The sequence below is a fragment of the Choristoneura fumiferana genome, chromosome 19 (assembly GCF_025370935.1).
Source record: "Choristoneura fumiferana chromosome 19, NRCan_CFum_1, whole genome shotgun sequence".
In the NCBI taxonomy this organism is placed as follows: Eukaryota; Metazoa; Arthropoda; class Insecta; order Lepidoptera; family Tortricidae; genus Choristoneura; species Choristoneura fumiferana.
The window spans coordinates 11,356,131-11,372,693 of NC_133490.1; the positions used below are offsets into that span (position 1 = coordinate 11,356,131).

General features: G+C 40.8%; 1 protein-coding gene across 1 annotated transcript; it reads right to left on the reverse strand.

The window, feature by feature from the left end:
* Window positions 1–293: 293 nt before the first annotated feature.
* Crk (Crk proto-oncogene, adaptor protein) lies at window positions 294–16,444 on the reverse strand. Its single transcript, XM_074102847.1, has 7 exons — window positions 15,983–16,444; window positions 7,871–7,993; window positions 6,838–7,075; window positions 4,899–5,027; window positions 3,797–3,907; window positions 2,492–2,587; window positions 294–1,725 (listed from the first exon to the last, which is right to left on the reverse strand). Exons 1-7 carry the CDS (start codon window positions 16,033–16,035, stop codon window positions 1,618–1,620), a joined length of 858 nt encoding a protein of 285 aa, XP_073958948.1. The 5' UTR covers window positions 16,036–16,444; the 3' UTR covers window positions 294–1,617.
* Window positions 16,445–16,563: the final 119 nt, after the last annotated feature.

Genomic DNA, 16,563 nt, shown 5'->3' on the forward strand with positions numbered 1-16,563 from the left:
TGGAATGTGATTCTCGTGTTAAACGATATGGCACGTATTCGTAAAGTGAGAGGTCAGGTATGTACTAGAAAGAGGTGTCAAGCGAAATGTCAATGTCAATGTCAAAGGAGCATCAAACAACTGAAAAAAATTCTGAGTCGAAAATAAGCCGATGGGCTTCGAGTTAACAATAAAGAACTATCGAATCAACTCAATGCACATAAAATATCTAGTAAATAAATTCTCAAGTCAAAAATGTTTGTGACCAAACTCCTTCGAAACGGTTCGACGATTAGGAATTATATTATTTTCATACTTGTACGCGGACGGAGTCGCGGGCAACACCTATATATATTTATAATTCGGATGCATTTGAGATGCTCTATCTTTAGACTTTCACCCAACACACTACTTTCACGGCCTGTATAGTTAAAACGGGTTAAATGGCTGCTACCACAAGTTAACCGGCGTACTCAGTTACCTCAATTACAGTTGTTTGTACAGGCTGCTTGGAATCCGCCTTATTGTCTAACTCACGATCACAATAGTTTTCACTTCTTTCTGTCACACGGTAAGATGAGGGTAGAAAGAAACGATGGATGCGATCGCGAACGTCATCACGTTAGACCAGGATTTCCCAACCAGCGGGGCACGCCCCCCTAGGGCGGCGTAGATAAATGTCAGGGGGGGGGAAGAGTACAGTACCGTGTGCAGTTACGAAAAAAAAAACTAGGTAGATACAGTTACGAGCGTTAATTTGGGACTTAAAATCTAATATCTGTCATTTTGTATGACAATCCAAAGGGATTTTCCACGAAATGGGCCCCAAGTTAACACTCGTCACCGTAATAGGTAGCGTACGTAAATTAACTGTTCCGAACTTAACTTAACCTCCTAACGCCCATGTCAAATTTTTGACTCATGAACATCAAACTTTATGTTATTCCAGTTTGATGTTCAAACACAGAATAAGTAACGTATAGAAGCCTCACTGCCGTACAAATGTGACTTTTAGGCATAAGAATCGTGCCTCTCTGTCCATCGCATAACTCGTATTCACTTGCACGCGGCACGTGTAGTGGAATAGCACACTCTAGGGGGCCCCAGACATCTACTTGTAGCGGAAAATAAAATCGCGGAGTGAGCCGCGCCTAAGTATTTCACGATACAATAAGTCCTTTATAAAAGACTCTGGGCGTAAGGGGTTAAGGGGGGCATGAAAATATTATTTTTGGTTCGGGGAGGCTCGGCGAAATAAAGGTTGGGAAACCCTGCGTTAAGGTGCGACCAAACCGCTGCTTTAAAAACGGCGACGGCACGGAATCGCAGTGACGCGCCGTATATGCGCCGTTTTTTTGCATGCTTTCCACACCGCTGCTTAAAATACGCAAACGGTGCGGAATCGCAGTGACTTGTTCGGTGAAGCCCTGACGTTTACGGCACGTTGCAATTCCGTATTTTAAGCAGCGGCGTGGAGAGCATGCGATAAAAACGGTGCGCATACGGTGCGTCACTGCGATTCCGTGCCGTCACCGTTTTTTAAGCAGCGGTTTGGTCGCACCTTTAGACGATACAGCCTCAGCTCACTAGGTTTTCAAAAAGTTACTTTACAGGTGGAATGGCCTTTGTCCTGTGTGTCTAGCTGGCGGCGTTCTCGTCGAGGAACTCGACGTAGGTGAAGGGGAAGTGCCCCGTCCGGCCGTTTAACTCGCCCTCCCATTGCCCGTTTATGTTCATTCGAGTCACCTGCAACATAATTAAAATATACGTCAGCGAAAGTTTGTGCCACACCCGGTTATGGTATAGGACTGACGGACGCATTGCTTCCCGTGGGTGTAGTAAAAGGCGGCTAAAGGACTAGCCATCTATACCACAATTGTTTGAAGTGCTACAATTCCACATAATTGCCAATTTTTAATCGACTTCAAAAAAAAGGAGGAGGTTATGCATTCGGTTTATTTTTCATGTTTCTTACCTCAGAACTAAGCTTAGCAAGCTTGTGTTTATGGGTACTAAAGCAACGGATAAATATAATTATATAGATAATACATACTTATACATATTAAACAACCCAAGACCCGAGAACAAACATTCATATTTTCATACAAAATATCTGCCAGACACGGGAATCGAACCCGGGACCTCAAGCTTCGTAGTCAGGTTCTCTAACCACTAGGCCATCTGGTCGTCAATTAGAAACAATTCGCCTACAATTCGGTCCCATAAGCACCAAATTAGGATCTGATTGGATCCTAAGGAAATCGAGGGAGGGTTGTGTATTAGAGGGGTAATTTGGATATATTTAATGGTAACTCGTGAATTTGCTTTTGCTTTTGGTGAAGTGGAATGATGAAGACCACATTTGACCAACGGAGCTACTACACAATAACCAATAACAAAGTACTTCACGGGTTAATTTTTAATTACTTTAACACAGTTGCTAAGCAATTTATGCTCACGCTCCGCGGACGGAGTCGCAGGCAACAGCTAGTATATTATAGTAGGTCGTTACCCTGACGATGTCGCCCTCTTCCAGCCGCAGCGCCGTCCGGTCGTACGCGTTGGGCACGCGCGTCTGCCGCACGCGCGCCAACGCCGGCAGTGTACGCTGCAACACAACACAACACATTGCACCACTGGTACAGTACCCGCGCATAAATATTGCACATAGCTCTTTGGAAAGAGACTCGGCCGATTTCGGCTTCGTAGAGCGTTGTCACACACTACATACTTAGGTGACTTTTGGTAGTCGTTATTCGGGTGCAGTAGAGTACGGACATACTAAAGAGTTGTTGAAACCCCCCAAAACTTTAAATTGTACGATGGCATCTTTAGGAAAAATAGGGAACTATCATTTTTCTAATATTTGCAACAGCTCTTCTATAGATATCCGAAGTTTACATGCCATTAATTTGACGTAAACTAATAAAAGTCTTTAAAGGTGCAGTATTTATTTGATAAAAAACGTCACTTAATAATTACGATGATTGATGGTCGGTCGCCAGTGTTGTGAAATAGATTGTCATGGCCGTCTCTGTTTGTTTGGTCCGAAGAGACGGAGACGGCATCACATTTATCTGTCAAATACAATTTATCCATGAGTGGTAAAAGCCTTTACTGTTGTTCAGTGCAAATGGAATAAGTTTTTGTTAAAATGTCATTTATTTGTTATCTAAACCTACACTTCCGTACCAAATTTCAAGTCGGTACCATCAAGCATTGAGCTACGTACGACCTGCAACGATTCTGGCCGGATCACCAGGATGTCGCTGCAAGATTATTGTACTATCACCAGATTTACATAAGTACGCCAAATTTTAACTGGGTGGGGAGGGTGGAACCTTTTCGTAAACAATTTCGCTATGATTTCTTAAGAATGGATCTCAACACGACTTTAGTTTAGTAGCACAAAGGTACGTGGTTCAGTTTCCTCAACTGTATATACACAGCAAGTTACATAAAAGTTTGTGATAAAAGTTTAGGATAGGTAGTTTAACTAATTTAAAGTTCAGATAACATTAATTTAATAAAATAAATATAGACAACTAGAGTTTACCCGCGGCTTCGCACGCATATATACCAAATTTTCATCCAAATCCGTCCAGCCGTTTTAGCGTGAAGGAGTAACAAAAACACACACACACACACACACACACACACACACACAAACTTTCGCATTTATAATATAAGTAGGAAAGTACGAATTAAAGCGTGTAAAATCGTCCACATACACGAGGCACGTGGCGGCGGTACGGTGTCGGTGCGGGAGCGGCATCGTGTACACGAGGCCTAATTATTTTCTCACAGATAATTATACCTGCATGTTAGTCCGTGCCGGGTTCTTATTGCTGGCCGGAGGGCTGGGAGGGTCCCCGATCTGGGTGAGAGCCTCGTTTGGCGGGTACGGCGCTCCAGAGGGTTCCAGAATCTGTAAAACAATATTACAGACATTAGCTAACGTCATGGAAATACTAACAAAGATTTTCATCACCTCTTTTATTCCGACACAAACTTTCACATTTATAACATTAGTAGGATAAGGCTGCGTCTCCACCAGAGATGTGCAAGGAATGTGTTTTTCATGAACCAATAGAAACGCCATTTACCTATCCTCGCACAGCACCGCTCTGGTGGAAACTGCAGAGCGGAGCGAGGCTAGAGGTAAATGAAGTGTTTCTATTGGTTCATGAAAAACGAATTCCTCGCACACCTCTGTTTGAAACGCAGTTGATGTGTTAAATACTTGTGATGTATAGATATCATTTAATAATATTGTAAATCTGTTTAAAAATATATATACCTCGTTGAGTTTCTTGTCGGATTCTTCTCAAACGGAGGTTTTTTCCGAACCGGTGGAAGATTTTATTTTGACATTCATAAGTGCTTGTTATAGCCTAAATGGAATAAAGATATTTTGACTTTGACAGCCTAATAAATACTTTGGGCCTGTGATAACAACTTTTTTCCAAGACACGCGGAAGAAGCATGCTGAATGTTGAACCTGTGGCTATTTGTGTGCCTTATGGCGCAACAGTGTTACTGAAAATAACCTGTCATTTATATCCCCCTGTTTTCACCTATTTTGACAAATAAACGTATTTGTATTTGTACCTTTTAGGTTTTATGGTTACGGCAATTTGTACCGAAACACCTTTTTATACGTGTGTATGAACTATAAACAATTACTTTGCTCTCCCGCGACCTCACGACAGCTACGCCTATGCAACAAATGTGTGTTCCGCTCCGCTATCTCCACTCTGTGAGAACGCACACGCATAACAAACCCAACTAACCCTACCACTACACTACTCTGACGCTTTTTGAACGCAATCAGAGCAACGAAACCATTCACTACGCTACCAGATGACCCTGGTTGTGATCACTAAGGTGTCACCCACTGCCCCCCCCCCAGTACGTACCCGCTGCACGTAGGGCACGGGGATGGATCCGGTGCGGCCTTGCGCGTTGCGCGCCGTCCACCACTGCTCCTCGTCGCGTCCGACCACCATCAGACGCTCGCCGCGCCGGAAGGGGAGGTCATCCGGGTCCTGACGGAAATAAAACAGTGCAATGAAGCTGCTGATTCAGATTGTCTAAGGCTGCGTTTCCGCCGGAGACGTGGGAGGATGTGTTCACACATTCTCCGCAACGCATCCTAGCATGTCTCTCTCTGGTGGAAACGCAACCTTCCTTAGGCCATCTCACCACCGGGACACAATAGCGGCGCAAACAGTCACCGCCCCTAACAAAATGTATACTATGGAGGGTAACACACCTGGTATAGTTGATCAACAGCTTTGGCTTAAAAGGTTATCATTGTTTTTTGTATGGAAAAGTCAATTAATAGAAACCAATTTCTATATTTTTTCGTATCACTACTTCTTCAAATTTATTATTGAAACTATTTAGGTTGCTGACTTCAGAGTTTAATCTAGTTGTGCCACACCAATAAACTTGATCAGTAGGTATGCGTGTTGAGCACCAGTATTAATTTTTCATAAAGTATAGGTAAAGTATAGGTAGGGGTAGTTTGGAAGTTGTTTACTAACAAATAAATGGATTTATGTTGTTTGATGAATAAATTATTATTATTATTATAGGTATAAATAACTTAGTCATTGCCAATGGTCAAAAGAAAAAAAAAACATTTCTTCACTATTTTGAAAAAAATCTCGTATTATTAAGTCAATATGTAAACTAAAGTGAAGCAAATATTACTTAGTAAGCTTGTCGTTACTAAGACGCGAGCATTCCTAAAGCAGCAACTATTCTCTTGCGACCCCAATAACTAACGCAGAATGGACAAGGAAATCTAAATTCACCGGACACGTGGCAAGTTATTTTAAACATATTGGAATAAGAAAATGATTAGTTGTGTTAGTCAGCACCTAAATACCGGTCGCACGTCTAATAATAGTGTAGCAATAGCGCATGGGATGGAGATACGCGATGAGATTTTAGGGTGTCGAGTTATGCGAGGGAATTTAGGTCGACGTTAGAGGAAATGGAAAGAGAGTGCTCCTATGAAGAAGGGCCACGAAATAGCGCGAAACATGTCGAGCTAAACTCGATTTAAGACGCGAGTTATCCGTTATAATATCATTTAATATGAAATGGAAAGACTTTAGGGACATTTGAGATGACGGAGGGGTTGGACAAAAATTGGAGCGACCATCGTTTTTTTTTTGTTTTCATTCATCGGTTTATGCGCTCGCATTTACCATTTACAAGAGGGCAATAGAAAAGAAGTTGAACTTCAGTCAACAAACTAAGGTTCAAAATGACCAGAAGATCACAGTTTCGTGTCAGGATAGGTGTATCTATGATGACTGCCGACTTTCGGAACTAGGAGATAATGCTGTTAGGATTTGCTAAACTGGTACAGTTAACCATTGTGCTCCTAAATGCGTGTTGCGCTGGCGCATCAGCTCTCTGCTGTCTTTTCCGTCGTCCGAATCCCCGTTCGTCTAGTGACTAGTCGGTCTTCGTTTGTTCATTTCCTGGTTCGTCAATTTTATTCTATGACCAAAAGTTGACGGAGCTCTGCTCCGCGGAGCTCCTATTCTAACGCCACTGAGGCGCTTCGGGCCTTGTGCAACTCTAACCGAACCTGCGCTTTTTCAAGTTTCCGACACAACCAGAGGCCTAACGTTTTCGAAACTCGAGATCGCAATCAAATGACAGTTTTTGTATGCGAAATCTGTCATTTGACTGCGATAGTGAGCGTCAGAAACGTAAGGCAATACGGCCTCCGGTTAGTTTATGAAACAAAGCCATAGACATACGAACGGGGAATCGACTCATTAGAAGAACAGAGAATCAGACGAAACAGGCCGTAAACCATTAAATCATACTCACGTTCCCGAAGAAGTCAAACTTGGCGACGACGACCTCCAACACCTGGGGCTGTGGCGGCGCCTTCACGCTGGCCTGCGACAGCGGCCGCACCAGCGGCGTCGTGTCCAGGTAGTGCAGCCGGTAGAACGAGAGCAGCGCCGGCATGTCCGCGAACAGCTGGTCGCCGATGCGGAAACGCGTGGACCCATCAGCTGATACCACCCGGTTTATTATGTAGTGGGATACGCGGTCATCTTCTCTGTGGGAACAGGATTGAGATCGTTAAGGCTGCGTTCCTACCGGATGTAAGACGTAGCTGAGCGGTGCGATGATGTGGAACGTTGTGACAGTGACGTTGTGAGATGTGCGAGGGAGCTGAGCAGTCCGAGGGTGCATAACGAGGGCGTTTTTTTTGGACATGGTTTTGCTGTTGGTGTTAGCACCGTAACAGCTTCGCCCTGACTGTGGAGGGCGTGCTCGGCGAGCCGGCACAACCGCTTCCAAACGAGGCCGTGTAGAGGGCTCTTTTCAAATAAGCAGGTTACGGTGGGCGAGGCGGGAGCGAAGCGCGCACAACTCATTTTTCGCACGCATCCTTCCCTTGTTTTGTATATATAAAAACCTCGCTCGTCTGAGCTGTTTCCACTAGAGCTGCGCTGAGCGAGGATAGGTAAATTAAGAGTTTTTACTGGTTCATGACAAACACAGTCTTATAAACTTTAAGCTGCATGAAGATCACCCGTGTAAAATTACCTTCATGTCTCTAAACTAGCGGCATGATTTCGGGATCATAAATGTATGTTTATTCCAGACGGCCAGCTTTCTACATCAAAAATGCCACTGTATGTAATGTATGTATGTGTGTGTATGTAATGTGGACGCCTATAGAAAAATAGTATGAGCAACGCTAAACGTACGCACGCGCGTGCGACGCGTTTTCCCTGTAGGCGCGCCTGCTCCGTGCACCCGCGTCAGTTAGCGTGGGCCCTTAGAGATTTTTACCACTGTATTTTCACTGACGTGAATTCAGTCATTGCTATTGTTCAGTTCTTACCTGACGCACAGCACGTAGTCACCGTGTATCGTCCTGGAGTCCCTGACGAGGAAAACGCCGCTCTCCGTTTCGCTGAGCAGCAGCCGCGTCGCCTCCGGCCGGGACAGTCCGGCGAAGTACCAGCTGAAACAGAACGTAACTCATGGGCCACCATGTTCGTACAATACACCATACGGCGTGGTAGACCGAGAAGGAGATGGCGGGACGCTTTGGACGCGTATGCAAGGGATTGGCCTGAAATTGCGCCAGACCGAGGTGTGGAGATCGAGAGAGAGAGAGAGAGAGAGAAACGTTTATTTACACATATTCGATACACATAAAATACATTAGAAGGAAAAAATAAAAAAAAACATCGAATAGTATAAAGTCAGAGAGCAGAGCAGAGCAGAGCAGAGGTCTTTGCCTAGGAGTGGGACACTATAACCAGGCTAGTTAAAAAAAGTCTAATATCCAAACCCCACTAATCCCACTAATATTATAAATGCGAAGTTTGTAAGTCTGTTTCTTTGTTTCCTCACGACGTCAAACCGTTGAAACGATTTAGATAAAGTTCGATGCCGACAGTTGGTGTCCCGGGGAGGGACAAAGGATAGTTTTTATCCCGGAAAATTGCATAGTTCCCGCGCGGGATAGCGATAAATGAATTCTACGCAAACGGAGTCGCGAGCAACAGGCCAGTATCCGAATAAGTGCAGTTAGCCAGTTATGCACTATATTGGATCCAAATCCGTGAAAATAGGATCCGGAGTAGTCGTAGAACTAATTGTATGGTTGCGAAAGACTAGATCGGAGAGAAATCGGACGACGGAACCATATATAAATACTTCTACGAATATTCCGGACCGTATATTCACGCATTCGGACCAGTTTCGCATCGGACGTAATGCGTAACCGCTCTGAGAGGATTTGCACCTTGCTTAATGATGATAAGTATTTTATATCAAATTTAGTGTGTTAAAAATTATAAGGATGTCCTAAAAAATCCCGGACAAAATATAATTAAATTAAAAATAAAAATAGCTTTCTTTTTGACATCGCACTCAGTAGTGGAATCTAAATCCCGGATGTTACTAAATTAGATCTGTAACTTTCAAATATGTAAGATTTATTTTAACTTTATTTTTATTACCGTAAATTGCTTCTAAAAATAATAACAGAAACTAAATATGGAAAATGTGCCAACCAAATTTGGCCTAAGGAAAACCATGATAGTTATTTGCTTCCTGTCAGCTGTAATTAGGTAGACAAACAGACGAGGAAACGACGAGGGTAGTAGGTACAGGTCGATCCTCAAGAGCTGGCGAATAAACAAAAATAATGTCACTTTTCACTGTGTAAGTACTGTTCCACAGGGGCCTAATTATATTTTGTAAACAAGTATACGGTATTGTAGAGAATGAATAAAAGCTTGGAAGTGATACGTAGGTACTATAAAAATGAGAAAGCTGTTGTATTTGGGGCATATAATGCGTAACAACAAGTATGGTCTGCTTCAGCTTATTATCCAGGGGAAGATACAAGGCCGCAGACCACCTGGCCGTAGACGTACCTCCTGGTTAAGAAACCTTAGAGACTGGTTCGGAATGAGTACCAGATCCCTCTTTCGAGCGGCAGTCTCTAAGGTTAGGATAGCCCTAATGATCGCCGACCTCCGATAGGAGAGGGCACCGGAAGAAGAGGAAACAAGTATATAATAGAAATACAGAAACATTTATTCACTATTCGCAAAAACTTACAGGACATTCACATTACAAATAGACACTATGAAGACAAAAAAAAGGCATGTCTTTGCGAAATCGGGAAGCGCTCCCAGCTTCGTAGAATAAGATCTCCTATACTACGATGTGCAAAATTAGAACTTCATATCTTGCCCTCTCGCTGACGCTTATATTATTTAACACGAGAGTGAGAGGGACGGTACGATACGAACTTCGATTTTCATAGTACCAAGCATTGTGTCTGGTCTTCCGCGTGTGTAACTTCTTATAACACGATTATCACTTATTGAATCAACCGGTTAATCATTTTGATGCACACATAGACATTATCGTTCACTCATTCAATCCATTCTGTACAGTTCGATTCACAAGAGCTGGCACGAATGGATTGAACGAAAGAACGAAAGTAATGCCACTGCCATGCCTTGACATGACATTTTCACATTTGTGTGAAGTGTATTCAAAGTAACACACAGATACTTTCATTCACTCATTAAATCCATTCGTGACAGCTCTTAACCATCAACCTGTACTTCAGAAGGCAATGAAACAGCTTCTTTTTGTCCAAGGCTGAAAAAGTTAGCAAATTAGCGGTTTTCGCGTTTCGCTTTTTGTTATTAGACGCAATTAAGGATTGTTAAGAGGCTAAAGTCTGAACAAAGATGATTATATGACTAAAGTATGGTTTTGTATTAGTATAGTGATTCCTAAAGTTATCCGGACCGCGACTCATACTGGAAACTGGCTAAGTACAGTCAAGTGCAAAAATGTGTCTATTTGAACCACTCAAAAATATGTTACTACGGCCTTATTGCGTCGGAATAAGAATCTGTGGTACATATTTTTGAAACTTTGAATTAGTACATATTTTTACACTTGACTGTACATTGAAAACCGGCCTTGCGAGTCGGACTCGCGCACCGAGGGTCCCGTACTAATTTGAAGGGGGGCGAATATTCAGCGTTTTTACAGTTTTTTTTTTAATGTAAGACAATACAGATGCTGAATTTAGTGTGATTAAAATTCTTGTGACTTGTCTTTCCGTTGTGCTAATAAACGTGGGACTCTAATGACGTTGACCGCGCGTTCAAAACGCTCGAATATTAGCCCAGGTACATATATACCAATAGCCAGTGTAAGCAGAGCAGTTAATTTCAGGATCTATTTTTTTCGCAAAATCCCGCAATTTTAGTTCAATTGCTAGGGCTGGTTTAGCGATCTATTGACTAATGTTTTGCCATCTTATTTTGTCGGAAAAAAATCTTAGTTATCTTGCTTCCTCAACTGGCTTAATGAAGCTAATTGAGGAAGCAAGATAACGAACTTATCCGACAAAATACGATGTCAAAACATTAATCAATAGATCTGTACGCGTACGAAGCCGCGGATAAGACTTTTCATATTATAAACCTCTTCGATATTGGAATTTGGAAATCGAGCACTTAACACAGAGCATTAAAAATCGAAATTATTGTTTGCAATTAAAAAGAAAGTGCTAACATTCGCATGCAAAGATAAGCGTCGAAGTAAACTGCTAGACTGCTACGAGTGTTTTCACATAGCTTTCACCCTCACCATTTGTTTGAGGCTGGCGTGATATAGGCACGTATTTCAATGGAGAGTTTACTTCATCATCATCAACCCATGCGTCCCACTGCTGGGCACAGGCCTCCTCTCAGAATGAGATGGTTTGGGTTGTAATTCCCACGCAGGCCCAGTGCGGATTGAGAACTTCACACACTATTAAATTGCGCAGGTTTGTGCTTTGCACGATGTTTTCCTTCGCCGTAAAGCTCTTGGCAAAGAAATGTAATTTCGCACATGAACTTTGAAAAACTCACGAATTGTGAGCCCGTGCTTGATTGACCCCACGTTTTTATGTTTGAGAGACCACAAGTCAAACCACTAGGCTTTACGAAGTTCGTATCGTACCGTCCCTCTCGCTCTCATATTCAATAGTATAAGTGTTGAACGACACGAACTTCGATTTTCAAATTTCGTAGTAGCCCTGCAGGATCGGAGCAGTATTACATAAAAACATGGAACTGTCGGAAACCAAGAGGGTATAAGTTGCCACATCAAACATACAATAAAAAAAACGGAAAAATCCGTGTAATACGTCACGCTGTTACATTTTTTATTTAGACGTGACGTCACGGGCTATTCCCGGACTTTGGCGCGCTTTATCAGTCATCATTCGAAATACGTACCTATGTGTGTGACACTATCATACCATGCACGACATGGTATGGATGGTATCAATGCTCAGGATGCAAGCCCTGTTTACGTTTTACGCCATGTTTACGTCTGAAGCGTAATTAACCTGTCTCCACTGTATCTGGGGCGGTCGTAAACCGGTTAAAGCTAACTGCGGGTTCAACTGGCTCGGGGATAGTTCATTTTTATGGGATGCCGGAAGTTCGCGGATTGTTCTAGCTGTAAATCAGTGACCCCAATACATCACACGAAAGTAAAAATGCAAGTAGATTCAGAAATGATGATATCCGCAGTAGAACTAAGGTTACCGACATAGCCGGAAGAATTGCGAAACTGAAGTGGCAGTGGGCGGGGCACATTGCTCGCAGGACTGATGGCCGATGGGGTCAGAAGGTTCTCGAATGGCGTCCGCGGACCGGTATACGAGCTGTCGGTAGACCTCCAACAAGATGGAGCGACGATCTGGTTAAGATCGCGGGATCGCGGAAGCACAAGACCGGTCTGAGTGGAGAGCCTTGGGGGAGGCCTATGTCCAGCAGTGGACGTCTTTCGATTCGACTGACATGATGATGATGAAAAATGAAAAAGTTTTTATTAACTTTATAATACCTATTTTGTAGCGCAGCCTTTCCCCGCGTAAATAATTAATTCCGGCAGGTAAATTGAATTTTCGGGATTTTTAATAAATTTCCGCGGAATTCTCGAAAATTACACTGCAGTCTTCTTTTACATTGCTGATTCTTGTCACATAGTGAGTGGCAAGTTCACAAATGGTCAGTAGAGTCATTACAAATGTTATTCAAACAAGCCCAAAGCTACAATGACATAATAAGCTCCAAAAGTCTTCCAAGCCAATAATACTGCCCAAATATAAATTCAAACTGCACTGGTGATGAAAACAGACACACAATATCAAGTGGACTGTATTTTTAGATGGCAGTCGAAATAAATGGCTGCTATAACAATAAAATTTATTAAGGTCATGGAGTATTATTTTAAGGCAAAGTAATTTCATTAGAATGAAACAGTTTCGGCTCATGTGCTGGGCATCTATAGGAACAATGTATCTGGGTAGTTCAAGCATCTCAATCGTGATCAGTGGTTCGTATCGTACCGTCCCTCTCGCTCTCGTATTATAAATAGTGTATGTGTCAGTGGGACCTAACGACGCAAACTTCGATTTTAGAATTTCGTAGTAGCCCTGCAGTATACTGTCGCATTTTTTTTGAGAAGCCTTATGGGCAAAAGACTATACTCTGTCCCAACATAACATAAACAAGAGGGCAGCAAATTTTCTTTACGCAGGGTTATTTATGTTTTACATTTTAAGACATGGACAATATTAAGGAAGATCTTGTTTTCGCATTTATGTATACTGTGTTTGTTTACTACACATTATTAGCAAAAATACATATTGTAAATAAATTAGTAATTCACAGGTATAAAAGATTTACTTACATAGTATATAGGATGCTGTTACTCCACTGTAACACAGGATGTTTATTAATGTTTTACATTTTATAGACATGGACAATATTGAGGAAGATCTTGTTTTGCCATCATTTATGTATTATGTGTTTATTTACTACACATTATTAGCATGATTAAGTACATATTGTAAATAAATTAGTAATTCACCACAGTGTATAAATAGATTTACTTACATAGTATATAGGATGCTGAAGAATCTAAGACTCATAAAAGAGTAATGTGATAGTTATAATAGTGATTGAATCTTAAAATATCCTTGCATATCTAGCTGCGGATTAGCCATGCAGCAGTAGTAAATGATACAGGTCCAAATGTCTAGGGCCCAATGCTTTCTGATTGTTAAAAATATCAATTTAGACAGAAATATGAAAATACTATTCAAATCAATGTAGGTACAATACTGTCACCGCAAATTCAAAACGAAACCGAAACCAAAGAAATAGACGGCATCAAAATGATCTGCTATTCTTCATTTATTGAATGCCATAAACTGGACGCAAAATCGAGGACCTATGATGATCATCATCATCAGCTTACAGCTGTCCACTGCTGGATCCGCCGCCAGCGACCCTCTTAAAGTCGCCCGTCAACCAAGCCTCAGGATGCCCTACACTACGTTTTCCCATCCGTTTAATCCATTCGAGGGCTCGTCTGCTCCACCGTTCATCAGTCCTGCGACAGACGTGGCCAGCCCAACACCACTTCATAGGCTCCATGCTGGTTTAATTCTACTCTGTGTATTGTGTACATAGCAGTGTATTGGGTCAATTTCCTACCCTGGAATCGTCCCAATGCATGCCACTGTGTGTAATCCACATAAGAAACGATATCTCCAGGCGGATGTTATGACTGATGTTTCCAATAGACTTTAGTAAGTAAAATATTTCTTTTTTGCTACTGTATTTTTTAATTTGACACAGTATTGGATCAATTGTATTGATTTGATTAATGTTTGTTTTCATGAAAGTTCATTATTACTTTAACAAAAAGAAAAATAACAAACAATGGGTATTTGAATCTTGATGAGGAAACAATGAGTTCTAATGTTTATTTAGGTTTTGCCACTATTTTAAATTTAAGTAGCATTCTTAATAATAAACAATATTTCAGAATGAAAAAAATTTAGCACTAAATATATTTTTATCCATCCATATGGGTGAAAATGGTAATTTTTATGTTTAGGACCTTTTATTTACTAGAATGTGAATTAACTTTTTTTAAAGGGTGAATGAAGTTTTTTTTTTTTTTTTTATATTGAGGGTAAAACTATATATATAGTTCATGGCGAAGATGTAACAATCAAATACACACAAAGTTTTCTAACAAAAAATTACCCATAGCTATTTTGTGAGAAAACCTGCTCCCATCTAGGAAGTGATTCAATTAATAGTGTGTGTAAAGTGGATCTCTTTTCCCAACTCAAGATTTCCAACTGTTTCACTTGCCAAACTGCTTAATTTCCCAACTCATAATTTTATTTATTACTTATTTTAACCATGTTTTTTTTTATGAACTTTCATAAAACAAGAATAACCTAACAGTAGCGTCCCAAAACATAGATAGTTCAGAAATCAATCTCGATACAAGTGCGCTCAAGCAACGCATACATAGACGCTGCTCAAGGACACAATATCTCGGACCGGTTGGGACCAATGCGAGCGCGAGTGCCATCCGCTTGAAACACGCGTCTGTGAAACTTTTTTGTGCAATTAAGTAGCAACATTATAACTGTTCAGTGGACGGTTGTTTAAATTAAATAATCGTTTATTAAATAATATTTTCTGTGACAAATTTATAATATACAGTGACATTAAAATTAAAATATTTTAGTTTTATTAATTTACATTTCCATTCTTCCCATTTCATTCTCAACAATAAATCAAACTAGACACAAGTGCCACAACCATGATAGTTTTTTGGTGCATAAGCCATAGTTGACAACCTTAGAGTGACCGCCGAGCATAGGTATGAAAAGTGAAGTCAATACAGGAGATTGACTTCTGAACTATCTGTGTTTTGTTTTGTGGTAGTGTTCTGTTCTATAAAAGCATAAGAAAACACAATGAGAAAAAATTTCGTTTCGGAGAAAATTGAGTTTGGCAAATAATAATTCTGCGAAAAGGCAGAACCCGATGTAAAATTTTTGCTCGTAAATTTTCTAAGTCCTAAAATCGGGTCCCTTTTACTATTACATATTGTCTTATTAGATAGAAACTATGTTTATATAGCAACTGGAGCTTTCTTTCTTCAGGGTCATTCCTGTCTTACAGTTAGGTTTAAAGACATTTATTTCCTCTTATGATAAAAAGTACATATTCATATATATTTTTTTCATAATTGTTTTGTATTTTATCAATTAGATATATAGTGGTCAATTGGCCATCATTATGATAAAGAGAGATTACATTTACTTAACTTAAATTTTTACCGTAAATAAAAAAAAATACTTGAGTAAATCTTAATTTTTTAAGTAGCATAATCTTTTCAAATGCTGCAAGAATGTATTAACTAATTATACCCTACTTTTCTCTCTAGCAACCAGATAATTCCTCCAATTAAGGCATTCCAACTCAAGTCAAATAAGACAAGTAATCACACCTGCTCAATCAACCAATTAGCCCAGTAACCTGTTGGATTACTATAACTTAACTGTCCCATGCTCACAAGATAATTAGATTCTATATACCTGGACATGTCATTCTGATCGAACGAGGCCAGACTAATCGCTGGATTCGCCATGCCAAGGTCGAGTTCGCTCCAAAATACTTCACAACCCCATCAAATCAAACCAAACCGGAACAAAATCTCAGTCCATCACTCGCACAGGCCCTCGGGCTGTCCGCCGCCACATTCAGATAAGATTTACAACTTCCACATGTATTTTTATCACTATTTTACAAGTCCCACAAGCCCAATCACAGGCAATTAGGATTTGTTGTTGCACTTTCTGATCGTGTCATCACTTTACAATGTTCACGTCGGAACACATGTTTCCGCATTCATACCGCGCTGACTGAGCGTCTTGGTTAACGCGCACGCCTCCGTTATATTCTTTTCGACGTATAAACAAATAAATCTATAATTAAATATGAATTAAAAATATCTTCCACGGAGTCACACACGCGAAGATTCGCTGATGAACCATAGATATTTCTAATATTTTTGTTTGATTGACGCATAATCTTCTACCTTTCTTTAGTCGATGTTTCAAGCTCTATGAACTGTATATGTCAAAAAATCAAATTTGATTTGAAACTGAAACGTTTT